Raw genomic sequence first — 14,730 nt, 5'->3', positions numbered from 1 at the left:
GCTGAAGCTCGAGCTCCTCTGCATGGTGGCGAAGCCGTTGGAGTAGCGCTGCACGCTCCCGCCGCTGTAACACCGCCGCTTCTCCACCGGCGTCCAAACCTTTGAGCCCAAGGGTCTCCATGAGGTGCCGCAGCTCGACATTTCATCCGAAAACGAGAGTGAGCGGCACTGGCGCTTGCTGGGGGGCGCCGAGGGGTTGCCGTGGGGGTCGCTGAGGCTGAGGTCTTTGATCAGGTTGGTGACAGAGCAGGTGCTGGCCGTCTCCCTCGGCCAGCACGAGCCCTCCTCGCCCTTGTCCGACAAGCAGTCCCAGATGTTGGTGCTCGGCTGCTCAAGCTGAAGTGGACATTTCCTACTGAGATCTCTCCATCTGTCATTTTCTGGTTCAGAAAGGAGGAAAAAAAACCCAACAAAACAAAACACACATGCACAGGCATTAGCGTTAATTAATTCTGCGATTCGCTTTCGACGTCCATAAACAAAAAGAGTAGCATATGGGACGTTTTCCAGTACAAATTAATTAACTCTTGGAATACGGTTTTCTGAACTGCCAGCAAAGCGGTTGCTGTCATGTAGGTGGAGAGAGAGACAAAGTAATAATTGGAGCAGGAGCAAAACTGCTAGAAGAAGATAAAACCGCGCCTTTGAACATCCAGATTGCCCCAGCAAAAGGAAATCTAGCAGTATAAAATGGCACGGCCATTGCCTTATCTCGGTACTCAATCACGTTTCAGACGCATGCGGTTTGTCCTGGGCTCCACCATCAATAACTGCCTGAAAGGTTCACAAAAACTGGAGGTGAGGAGCACAGAGGTGTAGCACTGCTGGGGCAAGATGGACCTCGAGGGATAACAAGCTCTAGGATGGCTGATGCTGTAACAGATGCAGGATCAACCTCCAGCAGTTCTTTGGAAGAAGCTGTTTTTAGGTCCCTGGTGGGAAGCTCATTGTCCATCTCCCTCCACCCCCCAAATCTGGGGCCACCTGGGTGCCCTGACCCTGGTGCACCCATCTGGAGCAGGACAGTGCTACAGAAAGCAGGTACCCACACCCTCCCGCTCTTTTGTGGCAACCGGCGCCCAGCATCTCCTCAGGGTTGCCTTGAAAACCCCACTTGTACCCATCACAGCCGATTTTTTGCATTTCTGTAACAAACATAACACTGAAGCATTTATTTAAAGGAACAAACTGCCTACCAGGTTCACTTTTTTTTTTTAATGCACTTTTTATAAGATTTTCTCCCTCTCTCTTTCATTCAGCTTGTTTACGCAGGAATTACTTCCTCCCGCAAATTTCGCTTGCATTAACAGTCCTCCAGTGCAGCGCAACAAAAGATGGTGCATAAACATGTTCCTTTTATCAGACGGGTTTTGTGGCGTCTGGGTAAAGCTCCGAGAAACCCACACCTCCAAAATCCGTGGGCTGAAATGTAGCTGGCTAAGGGCAGCTCTGCGCAGGACGACTGCAACCCCAGAAATCCCGCTGGGGACTGTGTCAGACGAGAGAATTAAGGGTGATGATCTCATTCATTGACAATAAAAGAAGAAAGCAAAGTATCATCAAGCTCTGGCTCCACAGCGCAGGCGAGCGGGGCTCTCCGCTACGCTTGACAGGAAAACCAGGGTAGGACAACCCCATCGGCTGCTGCAATGGAAAAAAATGATCACCCAACAGACCTTCTCCAGTGACTGTTTTCGTTGTCGGCTGCTGCGAACGGAGGCAAAACCGTTGCTGCGAAGTTTCGTATGATCGTATCTAAACAGTGTGACATTTTTTAGAGGGGTCGGGGTTTTTTTTTCCTTCTCGGGCAACTGAAGGATGAATAAAAAGTCCTACCCGGCCCGCAGCTGTAGGTACCAGCCCAGTGGGGAAGATGCAGTGGTGCAGAACGCTTCCAACCAAGGCTCAATTTCAAGTCAGGAGGTTGGATTTGGGGCCCCTCACACCACTCTTGGCCAGTTTTCCCGTTTCTCCCTGCATCCAGCTGCCACTTTAACACCCCCAGCCACAACCAGCCTGGCTCTGCCCTCAATAAGCACATGGCATTTTAACTGTTGCTGCCCTCATTTTAATAAACACAAAGAAAAGCGAAGAAATCTGCGCTAAACAACTACATCTATGTTTAGATCTTTATTATCTTCCCCCTCTGTACTATGCTGCCAGCAGAGAGATTCCTTAGGTCAGGTCAGCAGACAAAAGAAACAGAAATAGAAGCTGATTTTTCATGGCAAGCTGCCACGAACCTTCGCCTGTACAAAGGGCCTTGGGTGAGGAGGATACGGGACACCTTCCTCTTTCACCCCTGCTTCGGCACAAACAGCTATAAATCTTCCAAACCTTGCAAAGAAAACAGCAATTGCACCGTTATCCTCAGCACCAGCTCGAGGTTATTTTCTTTTCCTCTCGCAGCATGGAAGCTGGATTTCTGGAGGGGCAGAGAGGAGACCCTGGCACAGCCTGGGGCCCCCCCTAAACCCCCAATCGGTCCCAAATTACCGGATAACCCAGAAAATTGGTTTTTCAGTGCAAATAGAAAGCTGTTTGCCCCGAAACACATTTAAGATGGGGTAGCCTAAGGGCTGCAGGAAAGCCGGATTGAGGAAAAGCGTCCCTTTTTTTGTGCAATTTTTTAAGATTCACACCCTGAGCACGCTGATAACGATAATTGCAGCGGAGCCATTAACACTGCTGCAGTTAAGCGTGTATTAATTTTCTTAAATTACAAACCTCAGCCTGGTTTACCCCGAGGCAGTAATTTGTTCCAGGATAAAACCCACCGTGAGAACCCTTTGGTTTGCAAGTGAGCTGCTCCGCTGGAAAAAACTCTCCTTTGCCTATTGGAAAAACCATAGAAGAGCATTTTCAACAAGGGCACGAGGTAAGTGTGGCACGAGAGGCTCTTAAACTGGTTAAACTGGACCTTTGCAGTTGTTAGTGTCCTTGGATGAAACAGCATCTTATTTTTGGTTTTTAACTTGAAACTCCAAAAATAAAGACTTCGAGTCACTGAACAAGCCCGATGTCCAGCGAATTTCTTTCGAGGTGTTCTGATCTACAAATCCACATTTCCAAGGTGAGGCAACACAATGTGAATTTTCTGGCATTTCTTTGGTTGTGGAATAGCCTCCCAGCTCCCAAGATGCGGAGGGTTGTTATCAGCAGCCTGCAAAGGTCAGAATTTCTCATTCTGCCCTCTCCAGCCACAGCAGCGGGAGTTTGAGCCCTGCAAACTGCGTGTGGAGCAGCAAGAAATTCAGGTTGCAGCTGCAAGCTGCCCAGCCTCAAGGGGACCCAAACCCAAACTATTTCTGCTTCCCAAAGCAAGGCTGTGGCAGTTAGCTCTGCTTCAGCCCTGGAAAGAGCTATCAGAGCCCAAATGCCACCTTGTCCCCCGGTCTGTGTGCTTTCCTGCCCAGCCTCCAGGAGAGTTCACCAGCAGATCCGTAGACCTTGGGGTAGACCAGTTGCCAGGCAAAACCAAGAGATTGAATTTTAAGAGCGAACACAAACCCTTAACAACATCCATCTGTTTTCCACTGCATCGAACAAGCTCGGTGGTCCAGGAGGCACTCGCGGGCTGAAGTCACGTCCCAGAAATCAAGAAGACATCCTCCGAACATCACCGAGAGCTTTGCCCCACGGAGAACGGGATCCACCCTTAGAGCATCAAAGCTGGGTTTCCAGATGCTGAGCTCCAGGTTTTCACGGACATGCCAGGTACCTGCAGCTTGGGGACGAGCACGGGCTTTTTGATCAGCTGCTGTGCTCCTCTGGTGACCCCGAGTCAATTTTAACGACCATGTTCCTAACACAGAGAAGGGTGTAAAACCAAAACGCTGACACAACTTTAGCTACAGCGACGCAACTGTGCTGCTATAATATTTTTACAGTTCCTTTTTATACATAATGCATGATCCTTCTGCTCAAGTTTCCTCTGCGTTCTTCTCCCGTGAAATAATTTACATTAATACATAATTTATTACGGCAACTTGTAAAGCAATTACGGGTTTCAATCAATTTTTCTTCTCCTTTTTGGCAGATAAATCCTGTTTGGATCCTAACCCAAACACTTCTCTTCACACAGGTGCACATCCAGCTCCTTCTCTTTGCATTGTTGTGATTTCAGTCGCCCGGTCCTCGCGCTCAGGGGAAAAAGAGGCAAGCCTGTGCTTTCCACTGACCGCTGTTCACGTTTGAGAGAAAATTTCTAAATGTGGAACGAATTTAATGGTTGTAATTAGCTGATGGCAGCACCACAGAGCCTTCTTGTTGCACGAAAAATATTAAATATGATGCGCGGAGGTGTCCTTCAATGAGGAATGAAAACAACAGCCCCAAACCTATGGCTGGAGAACAAACACAGTGGCGGGCTGTGACCTCCTCGGGCCAGCACGAGGGAGGGAAATTCCCCACCTCGACAGCCAAACGTGCTCTGCTCTTCTCAACAAATCCCTGCCTAACGGCCCAACTTTCCAATACGCCACCTTCTTTCTCTAGGACAGTCACTCATATATGTCACATGGAGACTGTAGGGGAAGGAAAGGAGAAAAAAGGACAAAAAAACCCCAATTCAACAACAAGACAATTCTTATACTTGCAGGTGTTTCAAGGACCCATCAAGCAGAAGGGAAAAAAGAAATTGTTGAATTTATAGTTTCGGGCATTTCACCTTTAATCTTCCTCCCAGCAAAGATAAAACCCAATCTTTTTCATAATATCATCACCACACTGGCAGGAGTGTTTCTTATAAATCTAAAAATCAAAAGGTCACCACGAGAAGGAGATCAAACACTGCATCATCCAACATCCCGAGTCCTTAATAACACCTACTTGTATACTGGGCTGTATTACCATCTACAGTGGATTTTCAGATTCTGGTGGTGTTTAGTACCTCAGAGGTATCTACGTATAAGGTGTGTGGGCTTCAGTTTACTTTTTTTCCCCCATTATGCCACAAGTATAGCAGGACACCAGCCTCGCCATCTCGGGCCAGTTGGGTTTCTCGGTCACAGCGCATTGCGCACCTCTTGGGGCTTTGACCCCACTTCTTCTTCATGGAGGTAAATGCTCCTGAGCCTGTGAGATGTTCCAGGGTTTGGATGATGCTCTCCCCTGGCAGCCTGGATGAGGTTGGATGAGGCTGTCCCACAGCCACCAGGACCAACCACGAGCTGCCTTCCTGCCCCAAGATGCCCTCACCCCCAAAACCAACTGGGAAGACCTTGGGCTAAAACCCTCAGCCTCTTCCGGACCAAACTCCAGGCAATTCAGCCAAATTCTCTCCACTCCCTCAACACTGTACATGGGACTATGAGTCTTTGCTGAGCTGCTGGCCCAAACTTCACCGTATTTATTTATCTCAGTGTATAAATGAAATCCAAGCCAACTGATGCCCTTGCGAGGAAGTGTCTCCTCTTGACTGGGCATGATCAAGACCAGTACGTGGCAAGCTTGGTCAAAGAGGTGACATTCGGTTCCCTTGGAAAGAGGATAATTTGGCAGCCAAGGAAGACCACACTACGAAAACACAGAAGGCTTTGTAAAAGCTCTTAAAGGCAAGCTGCTTTTCAATTAGGCGTAGACTCTTCCTATCTGTTGAAGAGCCTGCCAGTGCCACAGCGCAAGACAAAACCATCTGACTGGGTTTCTTTGTTCCTCGCTCATATTTGACAGGCGGGAGAAAGGGAACAGGCTGTCTCTACCCCTTCTTGACTTTGAAGCTTGTGACTTTCATCTGAAAAACTCCCAACGCCTTCCATTTTCCCCTTTTTTTTGCCCCAAAACAATTGGAGTTACACGAGAGCTTGGGAAATATCTCCTGTCAATGCATGTGCTCGACTCCCATTAACACTAATGAGAGTTGTGTCCATGAAGAAAAGGGGCAGCCTCTTTGTCTGCGAAGTATTGGCTTTCATTGCAAGTAGCTTGGCTCAAACTTGACCTACAATTTTAATTGGGTTTTGAGACTTTGCCTGGTGACTGGCTCCCCCCATACCAAACCAAAAGAGCGCGACTTAACAGCAAGTCCTCCAGCACTACCAGGTTTTCAGGATCATCAGCCAAGGCGCCAATCCCCCATCAACTCTGGTGGCTGTTCAGCACAAAAACTGACAGTCAGCTCCGACACGAGAAGTATTAAACGTCCTATACCATGATTACTGTGAAAGCCAAAAATAAAGCATTTTTCCTCACTGTCTGAGCCAAACGCTCTGTGCTGAGTGGGAGAACATTTTAGTGATAATACTGATATTTATTGCTCGCATTGTGCAAACGGTCAGGAATCACGGCCACGGGCTGGATACTCAAACGCAACCTCAGACCCCAATTGCTTATGATCTCAACTCTAAAAATAAGCAGATACATCAAAGGGGAGGGGAAAGGAGATAAGCAATTCACTCGGCAATGGCAACGGGGCAGGACAACCACCTCTGGGGAGGAGGGTGGCACAGGCATGATGGCCACCACTAGCAGATTGTGGGGTCAGTACTTCTCCATCCCCCCTATTTGGGGCAAGGAGGGGGATGTCCACCCCAGGGCCTTCAGGGAGTTGTTTTTGTTGAGAGATCTAACCAATGAGGACATCATTGCACCCATCAGTATAAGAAAGCTGGAGCAGAGATGGAGTAAATACAGACAGAAGTTTGTGTTACTTACCCATCACGCCACAAGAGAAGAGGGTAGGTCCTTGACTCATCTTTGGAGTGTGCTGCAAACAATCAGAAAAACTATTCACTTCTCGCAGACTCAACCGGGCTGTCAGAAATCACGTTGCCCTCAGCCTTGGGTGGACAGAATCGGTCATCTTCCCTCAGTCACATCAAATTTAATTAAATGCCGTGGAGAGTCAGTGTTGAGGCCCGAGCTTGACAATCGTGGGTCCTGCACCTAATCCCTGCCTGCGGGAACTGCCGCAGCGAGGTCCTCAGCCCTGGGACCCAGAACATCAGAGAAACTAAACCAGAAGCTGCAACTCAGCAGTAATTCTGGACTGGGCAAGAAACAGCAGCAACACTATCTGAACCTCATCCAAGACCACCTAGGTACGAAGCAGCTATTTAGCGTTTTTTAAGCACGTAGTGTGTTTCTAAGGCAAGGGCACCCTCACTCCAGCACTTCTAGGGAGCCTACGTCGGCATTGTGCTGATTTACACTAAAAATAGGGAAGACCGTCACTATATGGGCACGAAATAATCCTGGATGCTTTTTTACACTCTTTTATTTCCAAGAATTTTCCTCTTGACAGCGTAAGAGACATCATCAGACTTCTAAAAATGGGCACGGACAGTTTTATAGACAATAAATCAAAGTCATCTGCAGCTACATGCCATTTCAACTATGTCTGCAAAAACACACTTTCATACTAATTGTTCTTTTACTATTGCCCAAAATATCCGTATTCTGCTTCTGAAGCATCTTTCCTGGCAACACCATCCCATCTGACCGAGGCTTTCCATCATCTGAGGGAAGCACCAGCACGACCTTCCCGTTCATCTGCGCTGCCACAGCTGCGTTTTATCTGGCATTAGGCCATCGCATTCACAGCTCCTCTCCTGATCCATGTTTTACACGTCTCCTGCTCACATAATGATGAAAACAATAATAATAATAATGTACCCAATACTGGTGCCTGCCTGTACGGAGCAATCCCACAAAAGGACCCCACTTCATATACAGAATATTGTAAATGATGAACATAGAGGGACGTGGAGGCAGAAAACAACGATGGGGTGAAGATATGGAGAAGGTAAATAAGGGTTGGCCACCTTCTTTGGAGCATGTGCCACTTTTCTAGGTGAACTATGGATATCTCTGCCTGTGGAGCAGCAATGGAAGTGGGACAAGCCCCAGAGAAGGCAGCGGTTGTGCCAGCACCCACCTGTGTGCCAGCCCTGGAGACCAGCTACTGCCTGCAAACGTAGGAGGGAGAGGAATGTCTTTAGGTGGCCCATATTGAGTACTATTATCATTTTGTATGAATTTCATCCTAAGACCATATTGGGAACTGAACCAAAGGAGCCCATCAGGTGCTTGTAGGTGACACTGCCCCGCTGCTCAGACACCTATTTCCTTTAGTGTTTGCTTTTCAGCCTTTCCCATGAAGCCAACGGAAAAACTCTCGCTTTCTTTAGTGGATCCGTCTTTTTTTGTTAATATGTGCCCTGATTTAACAGGCTGGACAACCCAGCAATTCAACGGGTAAGCAGGACTATCACTGCGCTATCAACCCAGCTCCAGGGCTGCGGGAGGCACTCGACAAACACCCGAGGGCAAAGTTTCACGTTACAGCTCTCAGCTCCACTGCCTGCCCGTGGACAGCCTGGGTACCCATCCCTGCCCACAGCAGTAGGAGAAATTAATTCTAATCCATCTCTCTGCAGTAATCTCCTCTCCACTCTCCCCTCACACCTCCCGGGGCACGGCTGGTGTCGGATGTTTGGGCTCCCTGCCGCCACCCCTAGTAGCATCCGCGGGAGGTGCTGCCTTCCCAGCAGAAGCTGATGCTAAAGCAAGGATATTTTTCTAATATATCAATAGCCTTCCTTCCCAAATTTCACCCTTTTAAGGCAGGATTTAATGCTGCCTCTGGCTTGCTCGCCTTCTCCGCCTCGTGCTGCCAGGGCAGCCTGCCTTTGCCCCGACACACTCCGCTATCTGTCCGGGAAGCCCGGGCGGACAGTTCATCACCCACAGCAAAGTTAGGTACTTTTATTTCTTTTATGCTCAAAATGCCCATTTATGGCTAATCCTGCCAGATGCTTCCTGCTGTGTTCCTGCACGCCCTTATCTGAGACTCTCAGCGCTCCCTCTGAGGAACAGCCTGCTGGTCTAATTTCTTCTCGGGCTGCAACCATCTCTCCTGGAGGACAGAAGAGCGAATATCCACGACCATCCTTGCTCTGTGCTTCCTCAGATAGCCCCCCACCATCCCACACGTCCTCCTCCTCCTTCTCCTGCCCCTGCTCCCCACCCTCCAACACTGTGCTCAGGCAACCCATCACCGCTCACTTCCCACCTCCATCGCTACACCCAGCCCCACGGCCTCACTCACCCCTTGCAGCATCACGTAGACTCTTTGCTGTCCTTGATTTGCTGGTTGTTTTTGGTTTTTTTTTGTTGCCTGCTCATTCGGTGTGATCGGATTTGCATCTCTCCCGGCTGCCAGTGAGACTGTTAAGCACCACAGCACTACCCTTTGCCATCTCTCACTTAATCCCGCTCCCCACTTGCTCATCCTCCTATTAATGAGGAGCATCTGTTCACTGTTGGTGAAGCAACTTCCCACCCGTGTTATTCACGGCGTTGGCTTTATTTTTTTCTCCTGTTTATTCCATTGCATGCTTACTGAAATTCACATATTCAAAAGTCACCGCACTCCAACCTTTTACTAATCACTTGCTCCTCGGATATTAATGCAGCTTGGTGGAAATCAGTGCTATAAACCATCTAAAGATCCAGCCCTGCAGCACTGAAAACCCTTAACGCAAAGCTCTCATCAGCAAAAGAATTTTGTATAAAGGTCTCACAAAACTCACCGGCTCAGTCCTACATGTTACAGAGTCGGCACCTTTGTTTTCCCGAGTTTTGGTTAAGATCATCACCATGGTAATGCAGTCCCCCCTTGGAGTCCATCAGGGTCCAGGTGAGGGGTGCTGGTAGCTGTGGTCTGGTGAAGCTCTTTTTCTTCAGTCCATGTTTTCTGGAGAAATGCTCAGCCCTGCTGGCTCCTTGAGGGATGCACAGGAACAGCCTCCAAGCGTGGAAAAGTCCCTGCACGCACGGAGAGAGAGGAACAGGTTCAAGGGACTCACTTGGAGGGACGGGCTCGGTAAAGCCCCAGGGTTGATCTCACAGAAGCCCTTGCCCCTAGACCAACCAGGAGCAGATGTCCAGCAGAAAAAGCCACTCCAGCATCACTAAGGCTGTGAAATCCCCTGGATGCCCCTATCCCATCCCTGTTCCTCCCCGTTTTCCAATCCATGAAGGGCCCTTTCGGAAAACAACAAGGCAAATAGTTGCCTGCAAGGAAGGAGCAAGCTCCCTGCTCTGCAATCCTAAGGGCCACATCACACCTCTCGATCCTATTTCTTAGTTTGAAGCAGGAAAAGGTAAAGGCTGTGCATATTAAAAACCAAACTGCAAGCCAGGCTCACGCAGCACTGCAGCATCTGACCATGAGCTCACCTCCTGGCATCCTCTCCGACAAACTTAGCCCCATGTAAAAGCAGACAGATTGCAGTTCAAATCTGATTACAGAAATCGGTGTTTTCCCCAAGCCACTCCTCTAATCCCGTTTCGCTCTTTTGTTGCCTTGCAGTCAATGCAAACAACCAAAACCACCAGTTGCGTGATCCAAAAGAGCATAAAACACTGAACTTGTAACACGCAGTCAAAACCCAATTGCCACATTTAAGGACAGTATTTGAGAATATGCTTCTAATTATTAAACCTTATTACAAACTCATACGGCGCCTCTTCCCAACTCCTAAATCATCTTTTCCTGTGTTTACTTGGATTAGAGCTTACAATGGTGTTAAGAGTAGCTCACTTAAAGGCCAGCTGGCTGGTAAAGAAAAATCACCTTCTATTATTTTGTGAGGACAAAGTTCACCCAGAGTGCAAAGCCAGGATTGGGAATCAATACATTTTCTGAAGATTTACTCTTCCCAAGGGCACTTGGTACAGTCTCCAGCTTCTTATGGGACATCGGAGGGCTTAGAATATACAATTTACTGGTAGCTCCGTCATAAACCTCTGGGCAACTCAATGTCCAAACAGAAACCATCAAATAGAAAAGCAAAGCATTTCAGAACACCAAAAGGACACAGCATTTACGAGCCCAGATCACGTGTTTGTATTACAGATAGACAGGGTTCAGAGAGAAGGGCATGATGTAAGAGAGGACAGGGTGGCTGGAGGACCAGTCGACTAACACAGCAACGTGCCCCCATCGCCACGGGGCTGAAACCTGCCCCTGTGATCCTGAGATCACAGCTCAGAGACCTCTGTTACAGCACACGAACCCCCAGAGCTCCTCTCAGGAGGCTCCTCCAGCCCTGTGCTGGGGCCAGTGTGGGGACATCAAGTTGTTTTCCAGGAGCAGGCAGGAAGAGTTGCTGTACTGTTACTGTCAGTAATAAATTCCACGGGAGTTTTATGCTCCTCCTTTTCGAGGGTCCTTGCATCGAATACATTAGTAGGCAGCAAAACCCAGAGGTCCCGTTCCGGAGGGATGGCTGCTGACACCAGGTTGACTGAGGACAGGCAGCAAGGCAGTGGTTGTCTGTGTCAGCTGCCAAAACACGGCTCCCATTCCCCAAGGAAAAAAGCCCCCTCCTACCAAACTTGCAGGGCCAGCAGCCCCCCAGGAACCAGCACGGCCAGTGTGTGCCTCTGAGCCGGGGAAGCTGAGCCAGGATCCCTGAGGATGAGGAGCAGGAGGCTCTTTGAGAGGCTCCAGCCTTCCCGCAGCACCAGAGAGGAGCAGAGTTGGGAGATGCTCCCCTGCTCCATACTCAAGCACAGCACAGGGACTAAAAACACTCAAAATTTATAGTTTTGTCTGCCACACTCCCTGATTCTGACGCAGAGGCAGGGATGCTGGGTGCAGGTGCCCAGGGTTTGGGAGGGCGCCGGAGCCATCGGCAGCAGCAGCACGGGAAGCAAAGATCAAACAAGGGTTTCAAGCAGCATGAAAGCAGTTAAGCTTGGTTCTGTGTTACCAGGGTATGATTTCTTTGCGAATAATTATCTTTTGGTTAATGTTGCTGTGGCAGACTCCTACACACTCCCAGGCGTGCGGCAGCATACAAGTACGGGCAGAGGCTCCCTGCCCGAGCCGGACACCAGCTCGCACCTCCCCTCTCCCTGCTCCACTGCAATCACACAACACTAATGATGAGACGGCAAACCCCAGCACTTAACACCACTCCACGTCGCTGGGTCCGAGGCACGCTTTTAGGTGGGGGCTCTTTTGTTTTAACTACCGCTTGGTTGGGTTTGGAAACCACCCCCACAGAGAAACTGCAATGAAACGGAAAACTTTTCCAACTTTCCAGCAAAATGCAATCTCTGGCTCTCCATCCTGTCTCACCAGGCTCCTGATGCCCGGTGTGACCCGGCACGGTCCTGCCCCGTCGTGTCCTACTGATGCAAACAAGAAATGTGGGACAGAAACGTTTGTGCAGACCTGGGATGTTCTCCCTGTCGACTCTGAGGAGGAAACTACTGTGTATTTATAGACCGGAGGCTTTCACAAATGCTAATCAAAAGATACTCCTCAGGGACCATTAATTATTTTAAGAAATGTATTTCCTCATTCACAATCAGATAAAGGAACTATCTTCATCCCACCATCAAGGTTAAGTTTAGACTTGGGCCATGGCCACTGGGATCAACATGATCTCATGAGCGGCACAGAGCGCCCGTGAGCAGCACTAGTGCTTGGAAACCCCCGGATTTTAGGCTTTTTTTCCATCGACATTGCTTCAAAATACAAAGCCTGCATGACCTTTGCAGCTTCTGAGGTGGGAAGAGGTTTCTCTTGGAGCTGCTTTCTGGACAGCATCACAGCAACCGAGCGCTGAGCTTGGGGGAAAAAAAGATCACACTGCAAAAAGAACAAGTCAGATGGTCCAACTTTCTTTTGAAGGTAATGCTTGTGATCAAATACGCTCCCTGCAAGGCACCAGCAGGGATTACAGCCCTGGAGTTGGCTCATCGTGGGCAAACAGCCCTTCCCTGCAGGCAGGACCCTCACTCAACCCCCGTCCAACTCAAATAATCCATCTCCAGACACACATACGGACTTAAAACCTATTTACAGGCAGAAAGGGCACAGAGGAATGAGGAGCTGTATTTTGCATACTGATACACCTTGCAAGCAGCACAGCGGGATCGCTCTCGGAATATAAATCACCCTCCTCCGCTGCATTTTTAATGCTGTTCAAAGCCTTCAGCGAAAAAGCCACGACCCACGCAGGACCCTGCTTCCTTACCCTATACCCTATACTCAGGCACCGCTTCTGACTGCACAGAAAGTTTTCTTAAACCCCCTTGAGAGGAAAAGAGAAGCATTCCTGACCTTTCCTTTCTGAATGAAACCGAGAGCTGCCCGTCCCTCTCTGGGCTGAGGATTTCCAGTCAATTCCAAATCGCTCCCAAACTCCACGATAGAGGAGGAAGGCCTTTCAAAGGCTTTCTACAACGCATCACATTATAGTATTTATCCAAACTAAATATCATGCTCCCCTCCCCACCTTCCAGCTTACTAGGAGAGAGTTGGGGCTACACTGAACCTCCTAGCTGCACAGGCTGCCTCACCATCAGTGCTTTGGGCAATGTACATCTTCCATTTGCTGATTTACTGTGCAAAGATTTTGGAAAAATCCTCGAAGTGCGTAGCTAAGTGTGAGCTCATTTCCACACACAGGTAATAATTTGCTTTCTACAGCAGGGCTCAGAGGTGCTCAGCTCTGGGCAACTTGGTCCCCTTGCTCGAGCACTCTTCCACATCATTAGAGAATATTGATTTTATTTATGGGGTGAAAAACCTCCAAGAAATGAGAAAGGCGCCATCCAGGGCCTGAGAATAAGTCTTTACACTCCGAAAATGCCCCCGTGGACTAGTTCTGAGTAAACAGGATCATGAGTCAGCGCACATGACTTCGAAAGGACGAAATTTCCACGGATGCAGCCGCGTCAGGATCGTCCCCGGGGACACCGTGAAGAGGAAAGAGCTGCCCCAGGCTGGGCAGCAGAAAGGAGCAGAAAGGCTGCAGCACTGCCCCATCTCGTCCCAGAGCTTGCAGGCACCTCCTCCTGCTCCACGGGATCTTCCCCAGCTCCTGGAAGGGCAAGCACGGTCCTGCCGAAAGGTGGCATTAGGAACAGAAAACATGATGTGCAGCCACCATGGATGGTCACAGGCAACCTGGTTCATGGAGGGTAACCCTCGCCACCAGGAACAACAAACAGACCTGTCCACAACCATAAATTAATTACCAAGCAACTAAAAATTCCCAATTTCAACCCGATCCCTGGCTCCAAGTGCCTGGCCACTACCTCAACCTGACATCAAAATCACGCAAGGTATGGGGTGCCCAGTGCCCTGAGCCCCAAGCCACACATCCAAACACCTCCAACCTCTAGCGAGAGCCTGAAGTCCAAGCTCACCCCCAGATCTTCACGTTTGGGTTGGACCTCATCTATGCGTAAGCTCTCACTGAAAAAAAATAAGAGCAAATAAGGAAAATTGCACACCATCTAGCTGAGTAGAACACACGGCCCCCGCGCTCTCAGAAAACAGGAGTGGCAAGGGAAAGTCCCTTACACCCGAGCAGTGGAAAGGGACTGAAAGGACAGGGTAGGGACAGAGGTGCTTTGTCTCAACATCTGAGCTCGAAGAAAATGGTGCTGGCAGGGACTTTGCCTTTTCCTCCCTGGCAACTGAGAAGGAAAAGAGGAGAGCAAAATTAGTCATTGCAAAGAGCAACCAGCCAGCGAGAGGTGTGAACGAGGAGACCGCTGGTCTGCCGCGGAGACGTGCCAACTCGACGTGCGAAGTGACGACACAGGACCCAACTCGCTGCACAAAAACTCGTGCATGATGGTTGAAGAGAAAAGAATAAGCCTTGAGAGCACTAACATGGGGTCTTCCATATCAATTGGCTGCATCAATTGATATGGAATGGCATCAGATGGCATCAGACCCTTAAAGGAGTTGCTCCTTAG

At 49.2% G+C, this 14,730-nt stretch overlaps 1 protein-coding gene across 1 annotated transcript; it reads right to left on the bottom strand.

The window, feature by feature from the left end:
• Positions 1–3: 3 nt before the first annotated feature.
• On the bottom strand, positions 4–9,602 carry FAM53B (family with sequence similarity 53, member B; the record flags this gene model as incomplete). The annotated part of the gene is made up of 3 exons (XM_009877001.1): positions 9,534–9,602; positions 6,655–6,706; positions 4–380 (listed from the first exon to the last, which is right to left on the bottom strand). Coding segments are annotated over exons 1-3 (498 nt in total), but the record flags the coding sequence as incomplete, so codon positions are not given.
• Between the last annotated feature and the right edge of the window lie 5,128 nt (positions 9,603–14,730).

This window comes from Apaloderma vittatum, unplaced genomic scaffold, assembly GCF_000703405.1.
Source record: "Apaloderma vittatum isolate BGI_N311 unplaced genomic scaffold, ASM70340v1 scaffold40039, whole genome shotgun sequence".
Taxonomy (NCBI): Eukaryota; Metazoa; Chordata; class Aves; order Trogoniformes; family Trogonidae; genus Apaloderma; species Apaloderma vittatum.
Note: the sequence above shows the minus strand (reverse complement) of the source record. Positions and strands in the feature narration are given on the sequence as shown.